At 41.1% G+C, this 17,078-nt stretch overlaps 8 protein-coding genes across 8 annotated transcripts; all 8 read left to right on the plus strand.

Annotated features, from left to right (window-relative positions):
- The first annotated feature begins 267 nt into the window (after positions 1–267).
- LOC128718653 (zinc finger protein 714-like) lies at positions 268–1,408 on the plus strand. The gene is made up of 3 exons (XM_053812274.1): positions 268–405; positions 475–1,185; positions 1,256–1,408. The coding sequence occupies exons 1-3, from the start codon at positions 268–270 to the stop codon at positions 1,406–1,408; spliced, it is 1,002 nt and encodes a 333-aa protein (XP_053668249.1).
- Positions 1,409–2,614: 1,206 nt separating this feature from the next.
- LOC128718654 (zinc finger protein 184-like) lies at positions 2,615–3,892 on the plus strand. The gene is made up of 4 exons (XM_053812275.1): positions 2,615–2,764; positions 2,825–3,541; positions 3,612–3,760; positions 3,838–3,892. The coding sequence occupies exons 1-4, from the start codon at positions 2,627–2,629 to the stop codon at positions 3,890–3,892; spliced, it is 1,059 nt and encodes a 352-aa protein (XP_053668250.1). The 5' UTR covers positions 2,615–2,626.
- An 805-nt stretch (positions 3,893–4,697) lies between these two features.
- Positions 4,698–6,007, plus strand: LOC128718655 (zinc finger protein 184-like). Its single transcript, XM_053812276.1, has 4 exons — positions 4,698–4,847; positions 4,917–5,621; positions 5,692–5,840; positions 5,953–6,007. Exons 1-4 carry the CDS (start codon positions 4,710–4,712, stop codon positions 6,005–6,007), a joined length of 1,047 nt encoding a protein of 348 aa, XP_053668251.1. The 5' UTR covers positions 4,698–4,709.
- A 797-nt stretch (positions 6,008–6,804) lies between these two features.
- On the plus strand, positions 6,805–8,087 carry LOC128718656 (zinc finger protein 57-like). The gene is made up of 4 exons (XM_053812277.1): positions 6,805–6,954; positions 7,024–7,737; positions 7,807–7,955; positions 8,042–8,087. Exons 1-4 carry the CDS (start codon positions 6,817–6,819, stop codon positions 8,085–8,087), a joined length of 1,047 nt encoding a protein of 348 aa, XP_053668252.1. The 5' UTR covers positions 6,805–6,816.
- A 1,043-nt stretch (positions 8,088–9,130) lies between these two features.
- On the plus strand, positions 9,131–10,339 carry LOC128708918 (PR domain zinc finger protein 5-like). The gene is made up of 3 exons (XM_053803899.1): positions 9,131–9,268; positions 9,340–10,155; positions 10,220–10,339. Exons 1-3 carry the CDS (start codon positions 9,131–9,133, stop codon positions 10,337–10,339), a joined length of 1,074 nt encoding a protein of 357 aa, XP_053659874.1.
- Positions 10,340–10,763: 424 nt separating this feature from the next.
- On the plus strand, positions 10,764–12,711 carry LOC128718657 (zinc finger protein 26-like). Its single transcript, XM_053812278.1, has 6 exons — positions 10,764–10,895; positions 10,961–11,758; positions 11,827–11,981; positions 12,057–12,313; positions 12,430–12,527; positions 12,592–12,711. The coding sequence occupies exons 1-6, from the start codon at positions 10,764–10,766 to the stop codon at positions 12,709–12,711; spliced, it is 1,560 nt and encodes a 519-aa protein (XP_053668253.1).
- A 424-nt stretch (positions 12,712–13,135) lies between these two features.
- LOC128718658 (zinc finger protein 37-like) lies at positions 13,136–14,866 on the plus strand. The gene is made up of 4 exons (XM_053812279.1): positions 13,136–13,267; positions 13,333–14,142; positions 14,385–14,536; positions 14,605–14,866. The coding sequence occupies exons 1-4, from the start codon at positions 13,136–13,138 to the stop codon at positions 14,864–14,866; spliced, it is 1,356 nt and encodes a 451-aa protein (XP_053668254.1).
- Positions 14,867–15,737: 871 nt separating this feature from the next.
- LOC128709706 (sphingolipid delta(4)-desaturase DES1-like) lies at positions 15,738–16,772 on the plus strand. The gene has a single exon (XM_053804716.1). It carries the CDS (start codon positions 15,738–15,740, stop codon positions 16,770–16,772), a length of 1,035 nt encoding a protein of 344 aa, XP_053660691.1.
- The last annotated feature ends 306 nt before the right edge of the window (positions 16,773–17,078 follow it).

A 17,078-nucleotide genomic window follows, 5' to 3' on the forward strand; every position in this document is an offset into this window, starting at 1 on the left:
CAAATATGTACAGGGTAGCTTCCAACCCTATAGGGAGGGGGGACTTCAAAAATCTTTTGCTCACGAAAATGTTGTGAAAATTCGGTATTATTCCGATAAAAGCTGCGATTATGTCCTTCATGACTACTTATCTTAGTAATAAGAGAAGAACGTAGTTTTGAATCTCTCTTCATTGTGTACGTGAATGCTTTCCAGCCTGATGACATTTGTTACTTTTGACAATCGCATTTGTGTTTACCAACATCCAACAATCCACTGCTGTTCGGGATGGCGATCGCATCGCAGGAAATGTTCCAAATTTGTCGGTTTTGCTTGTGCCAGGACGAAGCATTACTGATTCCACTAGAGGATATATTGGATTTCACTCTTGCCTTCCAAGATGTAAGCGCGGTTACGGGATTAGAGGTAAGATGTACACAGTTCGGAACAGGTCTCTGTCGTCAATGTATCTCACCAGTCTTGTCGGTTTTGTAGATAAATGAGGACAACATAGCATTATACGCCATGTGCTTGGAATGTACAAACAAATTGAAAAGCTCTGTCGCATTCCGGGAAGCCTGTCGAAGCAATGAGTCTCACTTTCAAGAGCTATGCGCTGTGTTGTCTGCCAGCTTTAAAGAGTCACGTATCAAAATTATCGACACAATCGAGTTGTCAGACAGCTCTGATGAATCGATAGATTTTGACCTTAACACACGCGACGTAAGTTTCGCCGATTCTGCTGAAAGTTCACAAATCAATGCGGAACAACGTGCTAGGTTAATAGAAGAGCGTGAAGAAACTGCGCAAAGAACCGATGCCGAAGGAGAGGAATCCTCATACTCTGCCAATTACATCCTACCAGGAGAGACCTTATATTCCGAGGATGAGGATACCCAGTATTGGATTGATTGGGTTAGCAGCTTAAATCCTCGAGCTCCACCGCCAGTTAAACACCTACGTGAAAAAGGAAAGCGCAAACATCCTCTTTGTGATATATGTGGCAGAATGGTCGCACACATTCCAAGTCATGTTATAGTGCATAAAGAGGAATGCACGTACACTTGTCCACAATGTCCTTTTAAAACAAAACATAAACACAATATTCAACCACATATAGACACTGTGCATAAGAAAACAGTTATGAAAACGTGCGAGATATGCGGTAAAGGATTCGTTCACCACAAAACGTACAGATATCACATGGTATATATGAGCAATTGTGATACATGTTTGTATATGAAATGATATGTTTAAAAACATTGTTTTCTTTCAGCTTACCCATCAAAGCGAAGGAGAAACTTTCGAATGTGTGGATTGTTCAAGTACGTTTTCAAACTCTGTTTACTTGAGGGATCACATTAACAGGCTGCATAACGCGGGAAAACCAATGAGGAGGAACGATGCAGGTGAACGGATTCGAAGGTAAGTATGTTTCAACAAAAGAAAATGTGTGAACGACAGAACCGATAATAACAGAAGTAAATATTGAATATTGTAGGAGACGGACAAGATTGTATGATGTGATGGGAAAATCCAAAAATTGATTGTAATAAACTGAGCTGTACAGAATGGCATTCGGGACCATTAAGCGTTGCAGGCGCTAAAATTGAATTCTGACAGTAAAGTGACTTTATACTTCCCCTGGTAGGACAGAGCAAACAGTTAAACGGAGAAGAATTACTCGTAAAACATGAACGTTTTTGCGCATCTGCATCCGCATCTGAAGGTGCTGATAAAAAATGTTTTTTCCAATGAAACTCGACGTTAGAATTTTGATGGATTACGAAACCTATTAGACTCTGAATAAGTTACTCTCGGAAGTAGTTGTTGTCATCAGTAAGTATAACGCGAAAGAGTGTTCTTGAACACAAATCAAACGCTGAACTTGCTCCAATAATGTTGAGGCACGGAAAAAGCTAAGTAAAAAATGTACATTTATGTTTTGGATGGCCTTTGATAAGGTTCTGGAATGGTCAGCAAGTAGTCTGTCCATATCTTTTTCGCATCAACCTCGAAAATAGCGCATATTTTACCAGGTAATCTTTTTACGCATAAAAAAAGTTGGTTCACATACACCTGTTTCCAGCTACGTTCGAATCTAGTGCCACTTGCTTCCATTCGGCACAAGATTCGAAAGTAGGTGTGAACAGGTGTATGAACAGTACAGTCAATACCCGACTTATGCGCTTTTAAAAATTTAACATTTCGCGGAGTTTTCTGTGCAAAACTCAAGTTTTAATTTTCAAACTTCTAAAATATGTTACAATTCATTATTTTAAAAATTAATTTTCATAACATTTTATTGCAGTTCTTGAAATAAACGCAATAATATAAACTTAGAATGTGCTTCATAACGGGGAAATAAGTATTTGTTCCCTTAATACGATATATAAATGATGTTTTAGAAGAAACTCGAGATACGAGGATTTCTTTAGAATGCATTTGGAACCGCGTATCTCGAGTATCGGCTGTATTTGTTCTACTGCGTTCTATGCCAACGTATAGCAAAACGAGAAGTGTCCGTTGAATCGCTTTTGAAATGTATCGTCACTGTGTGCGTGAAGGCTTTCCGTCTGATGACATTTGGTGCTTTTGACAACCGCATCTGTGTTTACCAACATCCAACAATCCACTGCTGTTCGGGATGGCGATCGCATCGCAGGAAATGTTCCAAATTTGTAGGTTTTGCTTGTGCCAGGACGAAGCATTACTGATTCCACTAGAGGATATATTGGATTTCACTCTAGCCTTCCAAGATGTAAGCGCGGTTACGGGATTAGAGGTAAGATGTACACAATTCGGAACAGGTCTCGGTCTCTAACCATACTTGTCGGTTTTGTAGATAAATCAGAACAACTCAACATCATACGCCATGTGCTTGGAATGTACAACCAAATTGAAAAGCTCTGTCGCGTTCCGGGAAGCCTGTCGAACCAATGATATTCACTTTCAAGAGTTGTGCGCTGTGTTGTCTGCCAGCTTTAAAGAGTCGCGTATGAAAATTATCGACACAATACAATTTTCAGACAACTCCGATGAGTCTATGGATCTGGATCTAGACTTTTTGGACACAATTATTGACGATTCTGCTGAAAGTTCACAAATCAATGATGATCTCTCCCAAAATGAAAATATTATAGAGGAGCCTGAAGAAACTGCACAAAGTAGCGATACGGATCAAGAGGAATTCTCGTACTGTGCCAATTATATACTTCCGGGAGAGAACTTATATTCCGCCGATGAGGATATCCAGTACTGGATTGACTGGGATAGCAGCTTAAACCCTTCAGCTCCACCGCCCGCTCCATACAAGCGAGGCAAAAGAGAGCCCAAATATTACCTTTGTGACATATGTGGCAGAATGGTTAAACACATTCCAAGTCATGTTCATGTTCATACAGATGAATGCACATACAGTTGTGAACATTGTCCAGTAAAATTCAAACAAAAAACCAATTTAATACAACACATAAAAACTGTGCACTTGAAAACAGTTACGAAAACGTGCGAGATATGCGGTAAAGGATTCGTTCATCACAAAACGTATAGATATCACATGGTATGTATGAGCATTTGTGGTACATGTTGGAATATAAAATGATATGTTTTAAAACTTAATTCTCTTTCAGCTTACTCATCAAGGTGAGGGGAAAACCTTCGAATGTTTGGATTGTTCGAGAACGTTTTCGAATTCTGTTTACTTGAGGGATCACATTAACAGGCTGCATAACGCAGAGAAACAAATGAAGAAAAAGGATTCAGGAGATCGAATTCGAAGGTAAATAAAATTTGTTAAAGAAAAAAATGGACACGAAACAAGATTAAAAGAATAATAAACATCTACATTCATTTTAGGAAACGAAGCAGATCCAACACGGTGATAGAAAAAGTCAAAGATCACACGACATAATTTGGATGTATACATGGTTTCGTATTCGGTTTCGTCTCTTGGATTGTTTTGCCTTATCATTCTCTGTGTCCTGTTTGAAAAGTAACCAAGTAGTTCGGATTGCGAGCCGACAGTTTTACACAAATAATAAAATATCCAGTTCATCATTCAACGGGCAACAAGTAGTCCAAATTGAATGCAAACCAGGCATGTTTAGTTGTGCTTTAATGGCATTTATTCATCCGCAATGGAATCAAACCTTGTTGCATTTCGCTCGTGCCCAGTGTTGTGATCCGATCTGGGGGAACTGGCTAAACTACTTGCTTGCCATTGATAGCCAGGCTGTCGTTGTGTCGATGTCCGGTCGGACACTGCAGAAGGCGCAGAATCGCAATAGCTCAAAGGGATTGGATAGTGATCGGTCGTGTGTGCGCGCCGCGTTGCAAAAAGATGATTTCTTTAATGTTGCCCAGAATGTAGTTTTATGTTGTAAAACGTGCGACATAACAGAATATCTCTAAGACATAAAACCTAGATTAGAAAACATTTGACAAACACCGTATAACATAGTGATGCGCGCTTGATTATACTTTAACATGCAATAAATGTTACACACAATGTCTCGTAATAAAAATGAACAGTACATTTTTGTGTAGATATAAAGATGCGATAATGTCCTTCTGCAACTCTGCATCCTAGCAACGCGAGTAGTGTCCGTTGAATCGCTTTTGAAATGTATCGTCACTGTGTGCGTGAAGGCTTTCCGTCTGATGACATTTGGTGCTTTTGACTACCGCATCTATGTTTACCAACATCCAACAATCCACTGCTGTTCGGAATGGCGATCGCATCGCAGGAAATGTTCCAAATTTGTAGGTTTTGCTTGTGCCAGGACGAAACATTACTGATTCCACTAGAGGATATATTGGATTTCGCTCTTGCCTTCCAAGATGTAAGCGCGGTTACGGGATTAGAGGTAAGATGTACACAGTTCGGAGCAGGTCTCTTTCGTCAATGTATCTCACCAGTCTTGTCGGTTTTGTAGATAAATGAGGACAACATAGCATCATACGCCATGTGCTTGGAATGTACAACCAAGTTGAAAAGCTCTGTCGCGTTCCGGGAAGCCTGTCGAAGCAATGAGTCTCACTTTCAAGAGTTATGCGCTGTGTTGTCTGCCAGCTTTAAAGAGTCGCGTATCAAAATTATCGACACAATCGCTTTGTCAGACAGCTCTGATGAATCGATAGATTTTGACCTTAACACACGCAACGTAAATTTCGCCGATTCTCCTGAAAGTTCACAAAGCAATGACGACCCCCTGCAAATTGCAAAATTAACAGAAGGGCGTGAAGAAACTGCCCAAAGAAGTTTTCAATTCTCGTACTGTGCCAATTACATCCTACCGGGAGAAACCGTGTTTTCCGAGGAAGAGTATATCAAGGACAGAATTGATTGGGATAGCAGCTTAAATCCTCCAGCTCCACCTTCAATAATACACCTACGGGAAAAAGGAAAGCGCAAATACCACCTTTGTGACATATGCGGCTTGATGGTCATACATATTCCAAAGCATGTTGAAGTGCATAAAGACGAATACAAATATAATTGTCCGCACTGTCCAGTAAAGTTCAAACAAAAAACCAATTTAATACAACACATAAAAACTGTGCACTTGAAAACAGTTATGAAAACGTGCGAGATATGCGGTAAAGGATTCGTTCATCACAAAACGTACAGATATCACATGGTATGTATGCGTCTTTGTGATACATGTTTGAATATGAAAAATTGTGTTTAGAAACATATTTCCCTTTCAGCTTACCCATCAAGGTGAGGGGAAAACCTTCGAGTGTTTGGATTGTTCGAGAACATTTTCGAATTCTGTTTACTTGAGGGATCACATTAACAGGCTGCATAACGCAGAGAAACAAATAAAGAGAAGTGATTCAGGAGACCAAATTCAAAGGTAATTATTGTTTTTTTTTTAATAGCAATACGGCCTTGTCGTCCTTCTTGAACAGAAAAAAATGAACACGAAATAAGATTAAAAGAATAATAAACATCTACATTCATTTTAGGAAACGGAGCAGATCCAACACGGTGATAGAAAAAGTCAAAGATCACACGACATAATTTGGATGTATACGTGGTTTCATATTCGGTTTCGTCTCTTGGATTGTTTTGCCTTATCATTCTCTGTGTCCTGTTTGAAAAGTAACCAAGTAGTTCGGATTGCGAGCCGACAGTTTTACACAAATAATAAAATATCCAGTTCATCATTCAACGGGCAACAATTAGTCCAAATTGAATGCAAACCAGGCATGTTTAGTTGTGCTTTAATGGCATTTATTCATCCGCAATGGAATCAAACCTTGTTGCATTTCGCTCGTGCCCAGTGTTGTGATCCGATCTGGGGGAACTGGCTAAACTACTTGCTTGCCATTGATAGCCAGGCTGTCGTTGTGTCGATGTCCGGTCGGACACTGCAGAAGGCGCAGAATCGCAATAGCTCAAAGGGATTGGATAGTGATCGGTCGTGTGTGCGCGCCGCGTTGCAAAAAGATGATTTCTTTAATGTTGCCCAGAATGTAGTTTTATGTTGTAAAACGTGCAGACTATCTCTAAGACATAAAACCTAGATTAGAAAACATTTGACAAACACCGTATAACATAGTGATGCGCGCTTGATTATACTTTAACATGCAATAAATGTTACACACAATGTCTCGTAATAAAAATGAACAGCACATTTTTGTGTAGATATAAAGATGCGATAATGTCCTTCTGCCACTCTGCATCCTAGCAACGCGAGCAGTGTCCGTTGAATCGCTTTTGAAATGTATCGTCACTGTGTGCGTGAAGGCTTTCCGTCTGATGACATTTGGTGCTTTTGACTACCGCATCTGTGTTTACCAACATCCAACAATCCACTGCTGTTCGGAATGGCGATCGCATCGCAGGAAATGTTCCAAATTTGTCGGTTTTGCTTGTGCCAGGACGAAGCATTACTGATTCCACTAGAGGATATATTGGATTTCGCTCTTGCCTTCCAAGATGTAAGCGCGGTTACGGGATTAGAGGTAAGATGTACACAGTTCGGAGTAGGTCTCTTTCGTCAATGTATCTCACCAGTCTTGTCGGTTTTGTAGATAAATGAGGACAACATAGCATCATACGCCATGTGCTTGGAATGTACAACCAAGTTGAAAAGCTCTGTCGCGTTCCGGGAAGCCTGTCGAAGCAATGATACTCACTTTCAAGAGTTATGCGCTGTGTTGTCTGCCAGTGTTAACGAACCGCGTACTGAAATTAAGGACAAAATGGAACTAGTTGATAGCTGTGATGAATCTATCGATTTGGATCTGGATTTCCTAGACACGAATATCGATGATTCTCCAGAAAGTTCAAAAAGTTATGAGGAGTTCTCGCAAAATGACAATGTTATTGAGGAGCATGATGAATCGTTACAATCTATCAATGCTGAAGGAGAGGTATTTTCGTACTGTGCCAATTACATCCCACCGGGAGAAACCGTATTTTCCGAAGAAGAATATGATGATCTATATGATTGGGACATGAAGTTAAACCCGGCGGTTGCCCATCGGCCTAGATTTAAAGAGCCATACAGAAGGAACAAACTGCGTCTTTGTGATATATGTGCCGTACTGACCACAGGCATTGCATCACACATGCAAAATCATGAAGAGGAAGGCACATTCAGTTGTCCGCACTGTCCAGTAAAAACCAAGAAAAAACACAATATAACACAGCATATACAAACTGTGCACTTGAAAACAGTTACGAAAACGTGCGAGATATGCGGTAAAGGATTCGTTCACCACAAAACGTACAGATATCACATGGTATGTATGAACATTTGTGGCAGAGGTTGGCATTTGAAAACAGATGTTAGAAATATATTTCACTTTCAGTTTACTCATCAAGATGAAGGAAAAACCTTCGAATGCAAGAATTGTTCGAAAACCTTCAAGAACTCTATTTACTTGAGGGATCACATGAAAAGGGTTCATAATGCGGCCACACAATCTAGAAAAAAACACCCTGGAGGAAGCAGCGGCAGGTAATTGTATTTCAACTCCAAATAAAATGGATGTACAATATCTTAGAAACAGATATTAATACCAAACATATTAATCTTTATTTTAGGAAACGAAGCAGATCCAACACAGTGATCGAACAAGTCAAAGACTAATTGTAATAACTCTATTCTCTGTTTGACTGCATATCCGGTGCGTGAGGTTAGTTTGCCTGGCCTGATCATTTGCTAGGACTCGCCCAGCTGCCAGTTTTTGTGGCTTTGAAAACCTTTATCTCGTGTTGAACTTGCCTAGATTATTGCCTAGTATCTAGGCTGCTTCTTGGTGAAGCACAGACTATTCTATGTTTTCTCGTCCCCCGATCTTCACGGCCAAAGCGACCCATTGCTTGGTTGATTTAGTTCGTTTTTCGAAACTGAATTAGGGTTCTTATGTCACGAAATATGTCCTAATATGTCATGACCACATCGATCCGGTTGGATTATTCCTAAGTTCTAACGTATTGTAAAGCCCTAGCGGCATTCAATGAAATAAAATAACTATAACAAAATTTAAAACAGTTGAACGAGACTGGCGGCCTTTCGTTTCATTCGTTCTGTTGTTTGACCTTTCGAGCCCTTCACTAATTCCATTTTCAGACTCTATCCTGCCCACCGGTTAATCCGCCACTGCTCTAGATATATATTGAGAAAATGTTGAATGTATGTTCGCCTCAATGTAATGTATGTTGGTTCCAAATTCCAGCAGTGGTTTAATTAACGCTAGTTAGGGTTAGGTAGAATCTACATATTAACTCTGCAATGGACTGCAGGATGTATTCAAACTCTGGGGTGACCATGTCACCTTGTAGTATAGCTTCGTTCGTTGGTCGTATTTATAATTTCGGCTGAACCGATTTTCTCGCCGTATAGGATGTATCGTCTTTCTTTAGGATGAGTATCAGATGGGGCTGATGAGATGATAGCCCACGTTTTTAAAACTCGAACATGTATATTTTGGCGACCTCCAAGCCAAGTGCAATTCGTCCGCTATCGAGTTCTTATTCAAGAGAAACACGCTGATGAGTCGCTGATGAACTAAGATCGGTAATCAACAAGTTGCAAGAAAGTGTGTATGTATGTGTGTAAAATGTTCGATGAAGAAAATTTGACATTTGGTGGAGCGGCATTGTTTGTCAACAATTTTTCTGCGTTTCGCGATGGCAAATACTTCGCAGGAAATGTTCAATATTTGTCGCTTCTGTTTGTGCCAGGACGAAGCATATTTAATTCCTTTAACAAGTTTGTCAGAATTTGCAATCACCATGCAAGATTTAGTGCTTTTTAGCGGTATACAGGTAAGATATGCATATCTGGAAACGACCAAGCCAATTAGCTCCCATTCAAAGTTCCGCATTTGATTTCGTAGATAAATGCGGACCAAACAGGGACATACGCAATGTGTCTGGAATGTACAAACAAATTGAAAATTTCTGCCACCTTCCGGAATACCTGCCTAAGTAATGACGCTCTTTTTCAAGAGCTATGCGCCGTCTTGGCTGCCAGTGCTGAATCAACGCGGGATGAGACTGTTGAATATTTAGAAAGTGATGATATTGTTGCGGACACGGATTGTTTGGACAGATTCGATGATGAATCTATGGAATATTATTCCGACAAATGGAGTCCAAAGAGTAACCAGGAAGTCTTGTACGAGGAAGAGTACATACAAGAATATCTGCAAGACACAATTCCAAACGTTAGTGAAGAGCTCGTGGCCGAGGATGACTTTTCATACTCCGCTAACTATATCGAACTCGGTGAATCATTGCCGGGTGATGACGAATCCGGAACAGATAATTTTGGTCGGCCATTTTACGATAATATAGCCAAGAGGTCACACTTTGTTAAACGCAAGGGAGATATTCCGCTGCCTGCTATAATGCACGGTGATGCTCCCAATCCGATCAAAACAGATTACGACTGGTTTGAAAAAGATCGTCCAACTGGCAAACGCAAACAACATCTTTGTGACACGTGCGGTTTATTGACGAATCATCTGAAAAGTCACACAGTAAACCATCTGAAGGATTTCGGCGAAACATGTCCCCATTGCTCGAAAAAATTCAAACATAAAACCAACTTAGTATCGCACATCAAAACTGTACATTTGAAGATGATAGGGAAAACATGTTCCATCTGTGGGAAAGGCTTTATCCACCATAAAACCTACAAATATCATATGGTAAGCGTGATGGTATGTGGGGTTGGCTAGGCGCCAGCATATTCATATTTCATTGTGCTTTCAGCTTACCCATCAAAGTGAGGGGAAAAGATTCGAATGCAAGGCATGTTCCAAAACGTTCGTGAACGCTGTTTACTTGAGAGACCATTTCAATAGACTGCATAACATTGCACGGAAGAACTGAAGACTAATAAACAACCTGTACGTGAGTTCAATTTGAACGAAACTAGAATAGGGTCGAATTCCATCTATCATCCTGATGCACCATTTTCCTTGTTCGCCTTCTGTTCACTGTAAGTACGAACCGCGACCAATAGATGGCGCAGTTGTAGTTTGATTGTACGATCGACGCTGAATGTTCCACATTTCTTATATTTAATCATTTCTATTAGACGAGCTTTTTACACTTAACATAGCATTGCGAAAGACTTTGCGTTTTACCAGCATTACTGAATAAAGTCTAACCAATTCAGCTCGTTTCAATTCATTGTCATGGCACTAGATGCTACATTTTTCAAAGTCACCCTGTGGTCTTTAGCAGCATTGTTTGACAGCTGTTTGTTTGGACTCATTTGTTTCTGCATTTGTAGAAACACTCTTCACTCGGTATGGCATCAGTGACGCGAAAATTACTTAATATTTGTCGATTTTGTCTGTGCCAGGACGAAAGTAAGCTTCGCCCAATCGAAAAAATACTGCCGCTTACGGTAAAAGACGTGGAACGGTTCACCGGTATAAAGGTAAGCCAAGAATAACCTTCGATGCAGCCGTGCTCGGTTAACTGACCCACGTTCTACAATTGCAGATAAACACGCAAGAAAATATATCTTATGCGATATGCTTCGACTGTACACAAAAATTGAAAACCTCAGCCGATTTTCTTCAGTTCTGTTTAAACAACAATGCAGATTTCGAACAGTTGCGAAGGGTAGTAGAAGCCAGTGCTAATAATGTGCCTAATAGAACAGTTCAACCAGCAACGTACCAAGATAGGGATCCGCTAGAATTACATTTTGTTATCAAAGATGATGATGATAATGAGGACGAGGAAGTAGAAGAGCCTATTGTTGAAATTTACGATGATGGCGAAGATTGTAAGCATGATGAAGAAGATGATACTGTTAATGATGCTAACATTGAAGACCATAAAGCATGGAACGATCGAGTAGACAACTACTCTGCCAATTACATCGATATTGGAGAATATTCGGAAAATGATGAATATGAGCCTGACTATAAATATTCAACATTTTCAAATAATAGCATAAACAAGTTTGAAGGATGGACTCAGCTCAATGCAGTAAACAACCGGGATAAGGAACCGCAAGTGGTCGAAATTGTAACTCATCGAACGAGTAAAACGTTTCTTCCCCAGCAATTATGCAACTTGTGCGGTAAGCTAATTACAAACATAAAAGCCCACCTAGCGTCACATGCAAATGATAGGAAATATGCTTGTCCACACTGCCCGTTGAGGATGACCAGTAAAAGTAATATGGACAAGCATATAAAGAGCGTGCACCTCAAAGTCAAAGTAAAAACGTGCTCCATCTGCGACAAAAGTTTCAGCAACAATACTTCCTACACAGCGCATATGGTAAGTGTAGTGTCATTTAATGCAAACTGAAAAGCATAATCTGACTGCGGTTTGTGCGTATTGTTTTACTACAGAATACTGTTCACGATGATAGTGGTATACGGTATACGTGTACGGTGTGCTCGAGCATGTATAAACACAAATCAGGCTTAAAGTTACACATGCAGAGAGCCCATTCAAACATTAGGAATTTGGCATGTAATATATGTGGCAAGTTGTTTAAAATACGGTAAGCCGATGCGAATGCTCAATCCATTAATTTACGTTTGCTTTTATGATACATTGTTTGATTTTTCCTTTGCAGCCAAACGCTGCGCTATCACATGAGAGTCCATTCGACAGACCAACCGTTCCCGTGCAGCAAGTGTCCCAAACGGTTTAAAAGTAAATATGCTATGAAAACTCACGAACTAACGCATAGTGAAATAACGTTCGACTGTGCCCTTTGTGTGAAAAAATACCGTTACAAATCACTGCTCAACATGCACATCAGAAAGATACACATGCACCTAGAGAAGGTGGAACTTCCAGAGGAAGACGAATCTACGGAGCACAGTATGAGTAACGATTGAGTTCCACAACTCAGTCAAATGATTCGCCTCGTCAATGGTTGAAACCTGTGAAATAGACTTGGTAAAAAATACCCCAAAACTTGTTGTAAGTCTAGTCTAACCTAGTATCGCACATCAAAACTATACATTTGAAGATGATAGGGAAAACATGTACCATCTGTGGGAAAGGCTTTATCCACCATAAAACCTACAAATATCATATGGTAAGCGTGATGGTATGTGGGGTTGGCTAGGCGCCAGCATATTCATATTTCATTGTGCTTTCAGCTTACCCATCAAAGTGAGGGGAAAAGATTCGAATGCAAGGCATGTTCCAAAACGTTCGTGAACGCTGTTTACTTGAGAGACCATTTCAATAGACTGCATAACATTGCACGGAAGAACTGAAGACTAATAAACAACCTGTACGTTGGTTCAATTTGAACGAAACTAGAATAGGGTCGAATTCCATCTATCATCCTGATGCACCATTTTCCTTGTTCGCCTTCTGTTCACTGTAAGTACGAATCGCGACCAATAGATGGTGCAGTTGTAATTTGATTGTACGATCGACGCTGAATGTTCCACATTTCTTATATTTATTCATTTCTATTAGACTAGCTTTTTACACTTAACATAGCATTGCGAAAGACTTTGCGTTTTACCAGCATTACTGAATAAAGTCTAACCAATTCAGCTCGTTTTAATTCATTGTCATGGCACTAGATGCTACATTTTTCAAAGTCACCCTGTGGTCTTTAGCAGCATTGTTTGACAGCTGTTTGTTTGGACTCATTTGTTTCTGCATTTGTAGAAATACTCTTCACTCGGTATGGCATCAGTGACGCGAAAATTACTTAATATTTGTCGATTTTGTCTGTGCCAGGACGAAAGTAAGCTTCGCCCAATCGAAAATATACTGCCGCTTACGGTAAAAGACGTGGAACGGTTCACCGGTATAAAGGTAAGCCAAGAATAACCTTCGATGGAGCCGTGCTCGGTTAACTGACCCACGTTCTACAATTGCAGATAAACACGCAAGAAAATATATCTTATGCGATGTGCTTCGACTGTACACACAAATTGGAAGTCGCGTCCAATTTTCTTCAGTTTTGTTTAAACAACAATGCAGATTTCGAACGGTTACTAAAAATAGCTAAGGCCAGTGCTAGGAATGTGCCCAAAAGGACAATTCATCCATCAAGGCAACTAGAAAGCGATCCACTAGATTTACATTATGTTATCACAGCTGATGACGATGAAGTAGATGATGAGGAAATAGGAAAGGAAGTCATTGAAATTTTTGATGACGACGATGATGAAGAAGAAGAAGAAGAGGAACATGATAATGATGCTAATGATCACCACTTGAAAACTCAAGACCAGAAAGCAAGGAACGATCGAGCAGAGAACTACTCGGCCAATTACATCGATATTGGCGAATATTCGGAAAGCGATGAACATGAGCCTAGATATGAATGTTTGGCTTTCTCAAACAATAGCATAATCAACAAAACTGACACTTGGAATCAGCTCAATTCAGCAAACACCCCAGTTGAAAACCCGCAGGTGCGAGAAATTATAACTCATCGGACTAGAAAATCGTATCATCCACAGCAATTGTGCAATTTGTGCGGTAAGCTAGTTACACACATTAGAGGCCACTTAGACTCACATGCAAATGAAAGGAGACATGCTTGTCCACACTGTCCGGTTAAGATGACCAGTAAAGGTAACCTGGTCAAGCATATACATGGTGTGCACCTGAAACTTATATCCAAAACATGCGGCATCTGCGGCAGGGGTTTCACCAATAAAAATTCTTACGCATCGCATATGGTAAGTGTGGTGTCGTTTTAGCGGGAATGTCCCCTTAGAAGCTTCTGAAGGATTTTTTTTGTATAAACTTTCTCATGTGTTAAATGAGATGTTTTTGTTATTGGAAAAGCGATTTTTATCAAAAATTGAGTCACTAACATAAAACAAAATGCAATAATTGAATATGCAGACGGTATATCTTCCCTTAATGTGAGAAGGAATATAGAATCTGATTGATTTATCTCCATATTGCACTGTTTCAGGTTGCTGGCCATGGCATTGGTGATCGGTATACGTGTACTTTGTGCTCGAGAATATTTAATCACAAATCAAGCTTAAGCGATCACATGCGGCGAGCTCATTCGAACGCTAGAAACTTGGCATGTGAAACATGCGGCAAATCGTTCAAAGTCCGGTATGCTAATAAAACACTTATAACTTTGGGTTCGTTTTTGTGACACATATGATTTGTTCCATTTGCAGGCGAGCGTTGAAAATTCACATGAATGTCCATTCGACAGACCAACCGTACCCGTGCGGCAAATGTCCGAAGCGATTTAAAAGCAGCTATGCAAGGAAAATTCATGAACTTACCCACAGTGGAATAGTTTTTGAATGTGCACTTTGTGGAAAAACGTACCGCTACAAATCACTGCTCAACGTGCACCTTAAAAAGATGCACCCCGAATCGGCAGAGTTTCCAGATGAGGACGAATCTCCGGAGCGCAGCATGAGCAATGAATGAGTTCCTGCACGTGGCCAAACGCACGTTTCTCTAAACAGTTGCTTGTAACCTGCAATCGGTCAAACGATACAAGGAGCTGAGAACAACAAGTCTACAAAACAGGCTGTAAGTTTGGTTTACTGAAGTAGCAACATTTTTAGCATGAAATGTTGTTAAGTGTGATCGGTTTTGATGCTCCTGAACCGTGCGGTTTATCGGGGACGTTAGATAAATGTAAATGTAACGCTTCCGAGTAGTGGTGGCAATGAATGTTTGGAAAATTATTCGGTTTTGCATAGTTTATTGTTCAAAATATCGTAACCCCCCTCGTAACGAGGAAACAGGTAACGGTTTGTTCATATTGTACGCGTATAATAAAAAGGTGAACAAACAATATTAAAATCACCTTCCTTCCCGATCCAGGTACGGTATTCCTATATGCATGACACTTTTCGTCCCACTAAACTTGCTCCGCAAGCTAATCCCATATCTTGTTTGGGTCTTCGGTTGGACGATAACATATCAAACATGATACGATTGATGAACGTTTGGTTCTGTCTTTTTTTTTATCGAACTCACAGATACGTTGGGCGTACCGTACACAAATACGCGCGCGCTTATACTGCTTCACTTGAGATAAGTGCCGATGGCAAATAATGTTATCAACACACCCTACCGGAAAGCTTCGAACCCATTATCGATGGATACGTTCCCGCGGTCCGACTATCAATTATCAACGCAGTGTGAGCTGAACAAACGACCGAAATACACACCAGGTGATGCGAAGGTAACCCGGATTAGCACCCACGGAACTAGAACATTAGCGTGGAGCGTACCTCTGGCGGGTACCGTCTCAGACTAATTCGGTTGTTGCAGAGAAGCCACTAACAAGATGGGTCAACGCGTTTCCCGGACGGATTTCGAGTGGGTGTACGATGACCAACCGCACACCTGGCGAAGGCAGGAAATGGTGAAAAAGTATCCCCAGATCAAGAAACTGTTCGGACCGGATCCAAAGTTTAAGTATATCGTGTCCGCGATGGTGCTGACGCAAATCGTGATGCTGTACGTGATGCAGAACCAATCGTGGCCCATGATCGTGCTGGTGGCCTACTGCTTCGGTGGTGTTATCAATCACTCGCTAATGCTGGCAAACCACGAGATATCGCACAACATGGCGTTCGGGTACGCACGTCCACTTGCCAACCGGTACTTTGGGATGTGGTGCAATCTGCCCATCGGTGTGCCGATGTCGGTTTCGTTTAAAAAGTATCACAACCTGCACCATCGCCACCTGGCGGACGACGATCTCGATCCGGATGTGCCCACGCTGCTCGAAGCGAAACTGTTCTGTACCACCTTCGGCAAGTTCATCTGGGTTTGCCTGCAGCCGTTCTTCTACGGACTTCGGCCCTTGTTCGTGAATCCGTTACCGGTGACGAGGCTGGAAATGATCAACACCGCGGTACAGTTAACGTTTAACGCGCTGGTCGTGCTCGTGTTCGGATGGCGTATGATGGCTTACTTGCTGATCGGGTCGGTACTGGCCATGGGGCTGCATCCGGTCGCCGGACACTTTATTGCCGAGCATTACATGTTTGCGAAAGGATTTGAAACGTACTCGTACTATGGACCGCTCAACTGGATTACGTTTAACGTCGGGTACCACAACGAACATCATGATTTTCCGGCCATCCCAGGCAGCCGTTTGCCGGACCTAAAGAAGATCGCACCTGAGTACTACGAAACGATGCCGCAGCACACCTCCTGGGTGCGGGTACTGTACGATTTTGTTACCGATCCGGCGGTTGGGCCATACGCTAGAATCAAGCGCAAAAGCCTGGACAAACCGAAAACGACAGCCACCAAATCGATTGGCCTAATCAATGACTCATGGCAACCTGAAGTAGAGCAGAAGAAAAGATAAGACCGTATCGCGTAACCCTTGCGTCTCCTCCTATCGGTGTACGTAATACGTTTCCAAAACAGGCAAGTTTTGTAATAAAAATTCGGCAACAGATAAAACCTGGTGATAGATAATGAACGTGATAGAAGAAAACGCCTGCAATCGTGATGATGTGTGATCGCCTGTACTAATACGTTATGAATACTAATGCGAACACTACCGGATGCATGATGGTAGTGTAACGTGCGTAAAACATCTTATATTGTGTATTACTTACGTCCGAACAGCAGGTCTATAACACTTCGCGAACGAGTCGGGACAGTAAGC

Source organism: Anopheles marshallii, chromosome 2, assembly GCF_943734725.1.
Source record: "Anopheles marshallii chromosome 2, idAnoMarsDA_429_01, whole genome shotgun sequence".
Lineage (NCBI taxonomy): Eukaryota > Metazoa > Arthropoda > Insecta > Diptera > Culicidae > Anopheles > Anopheles marshallii.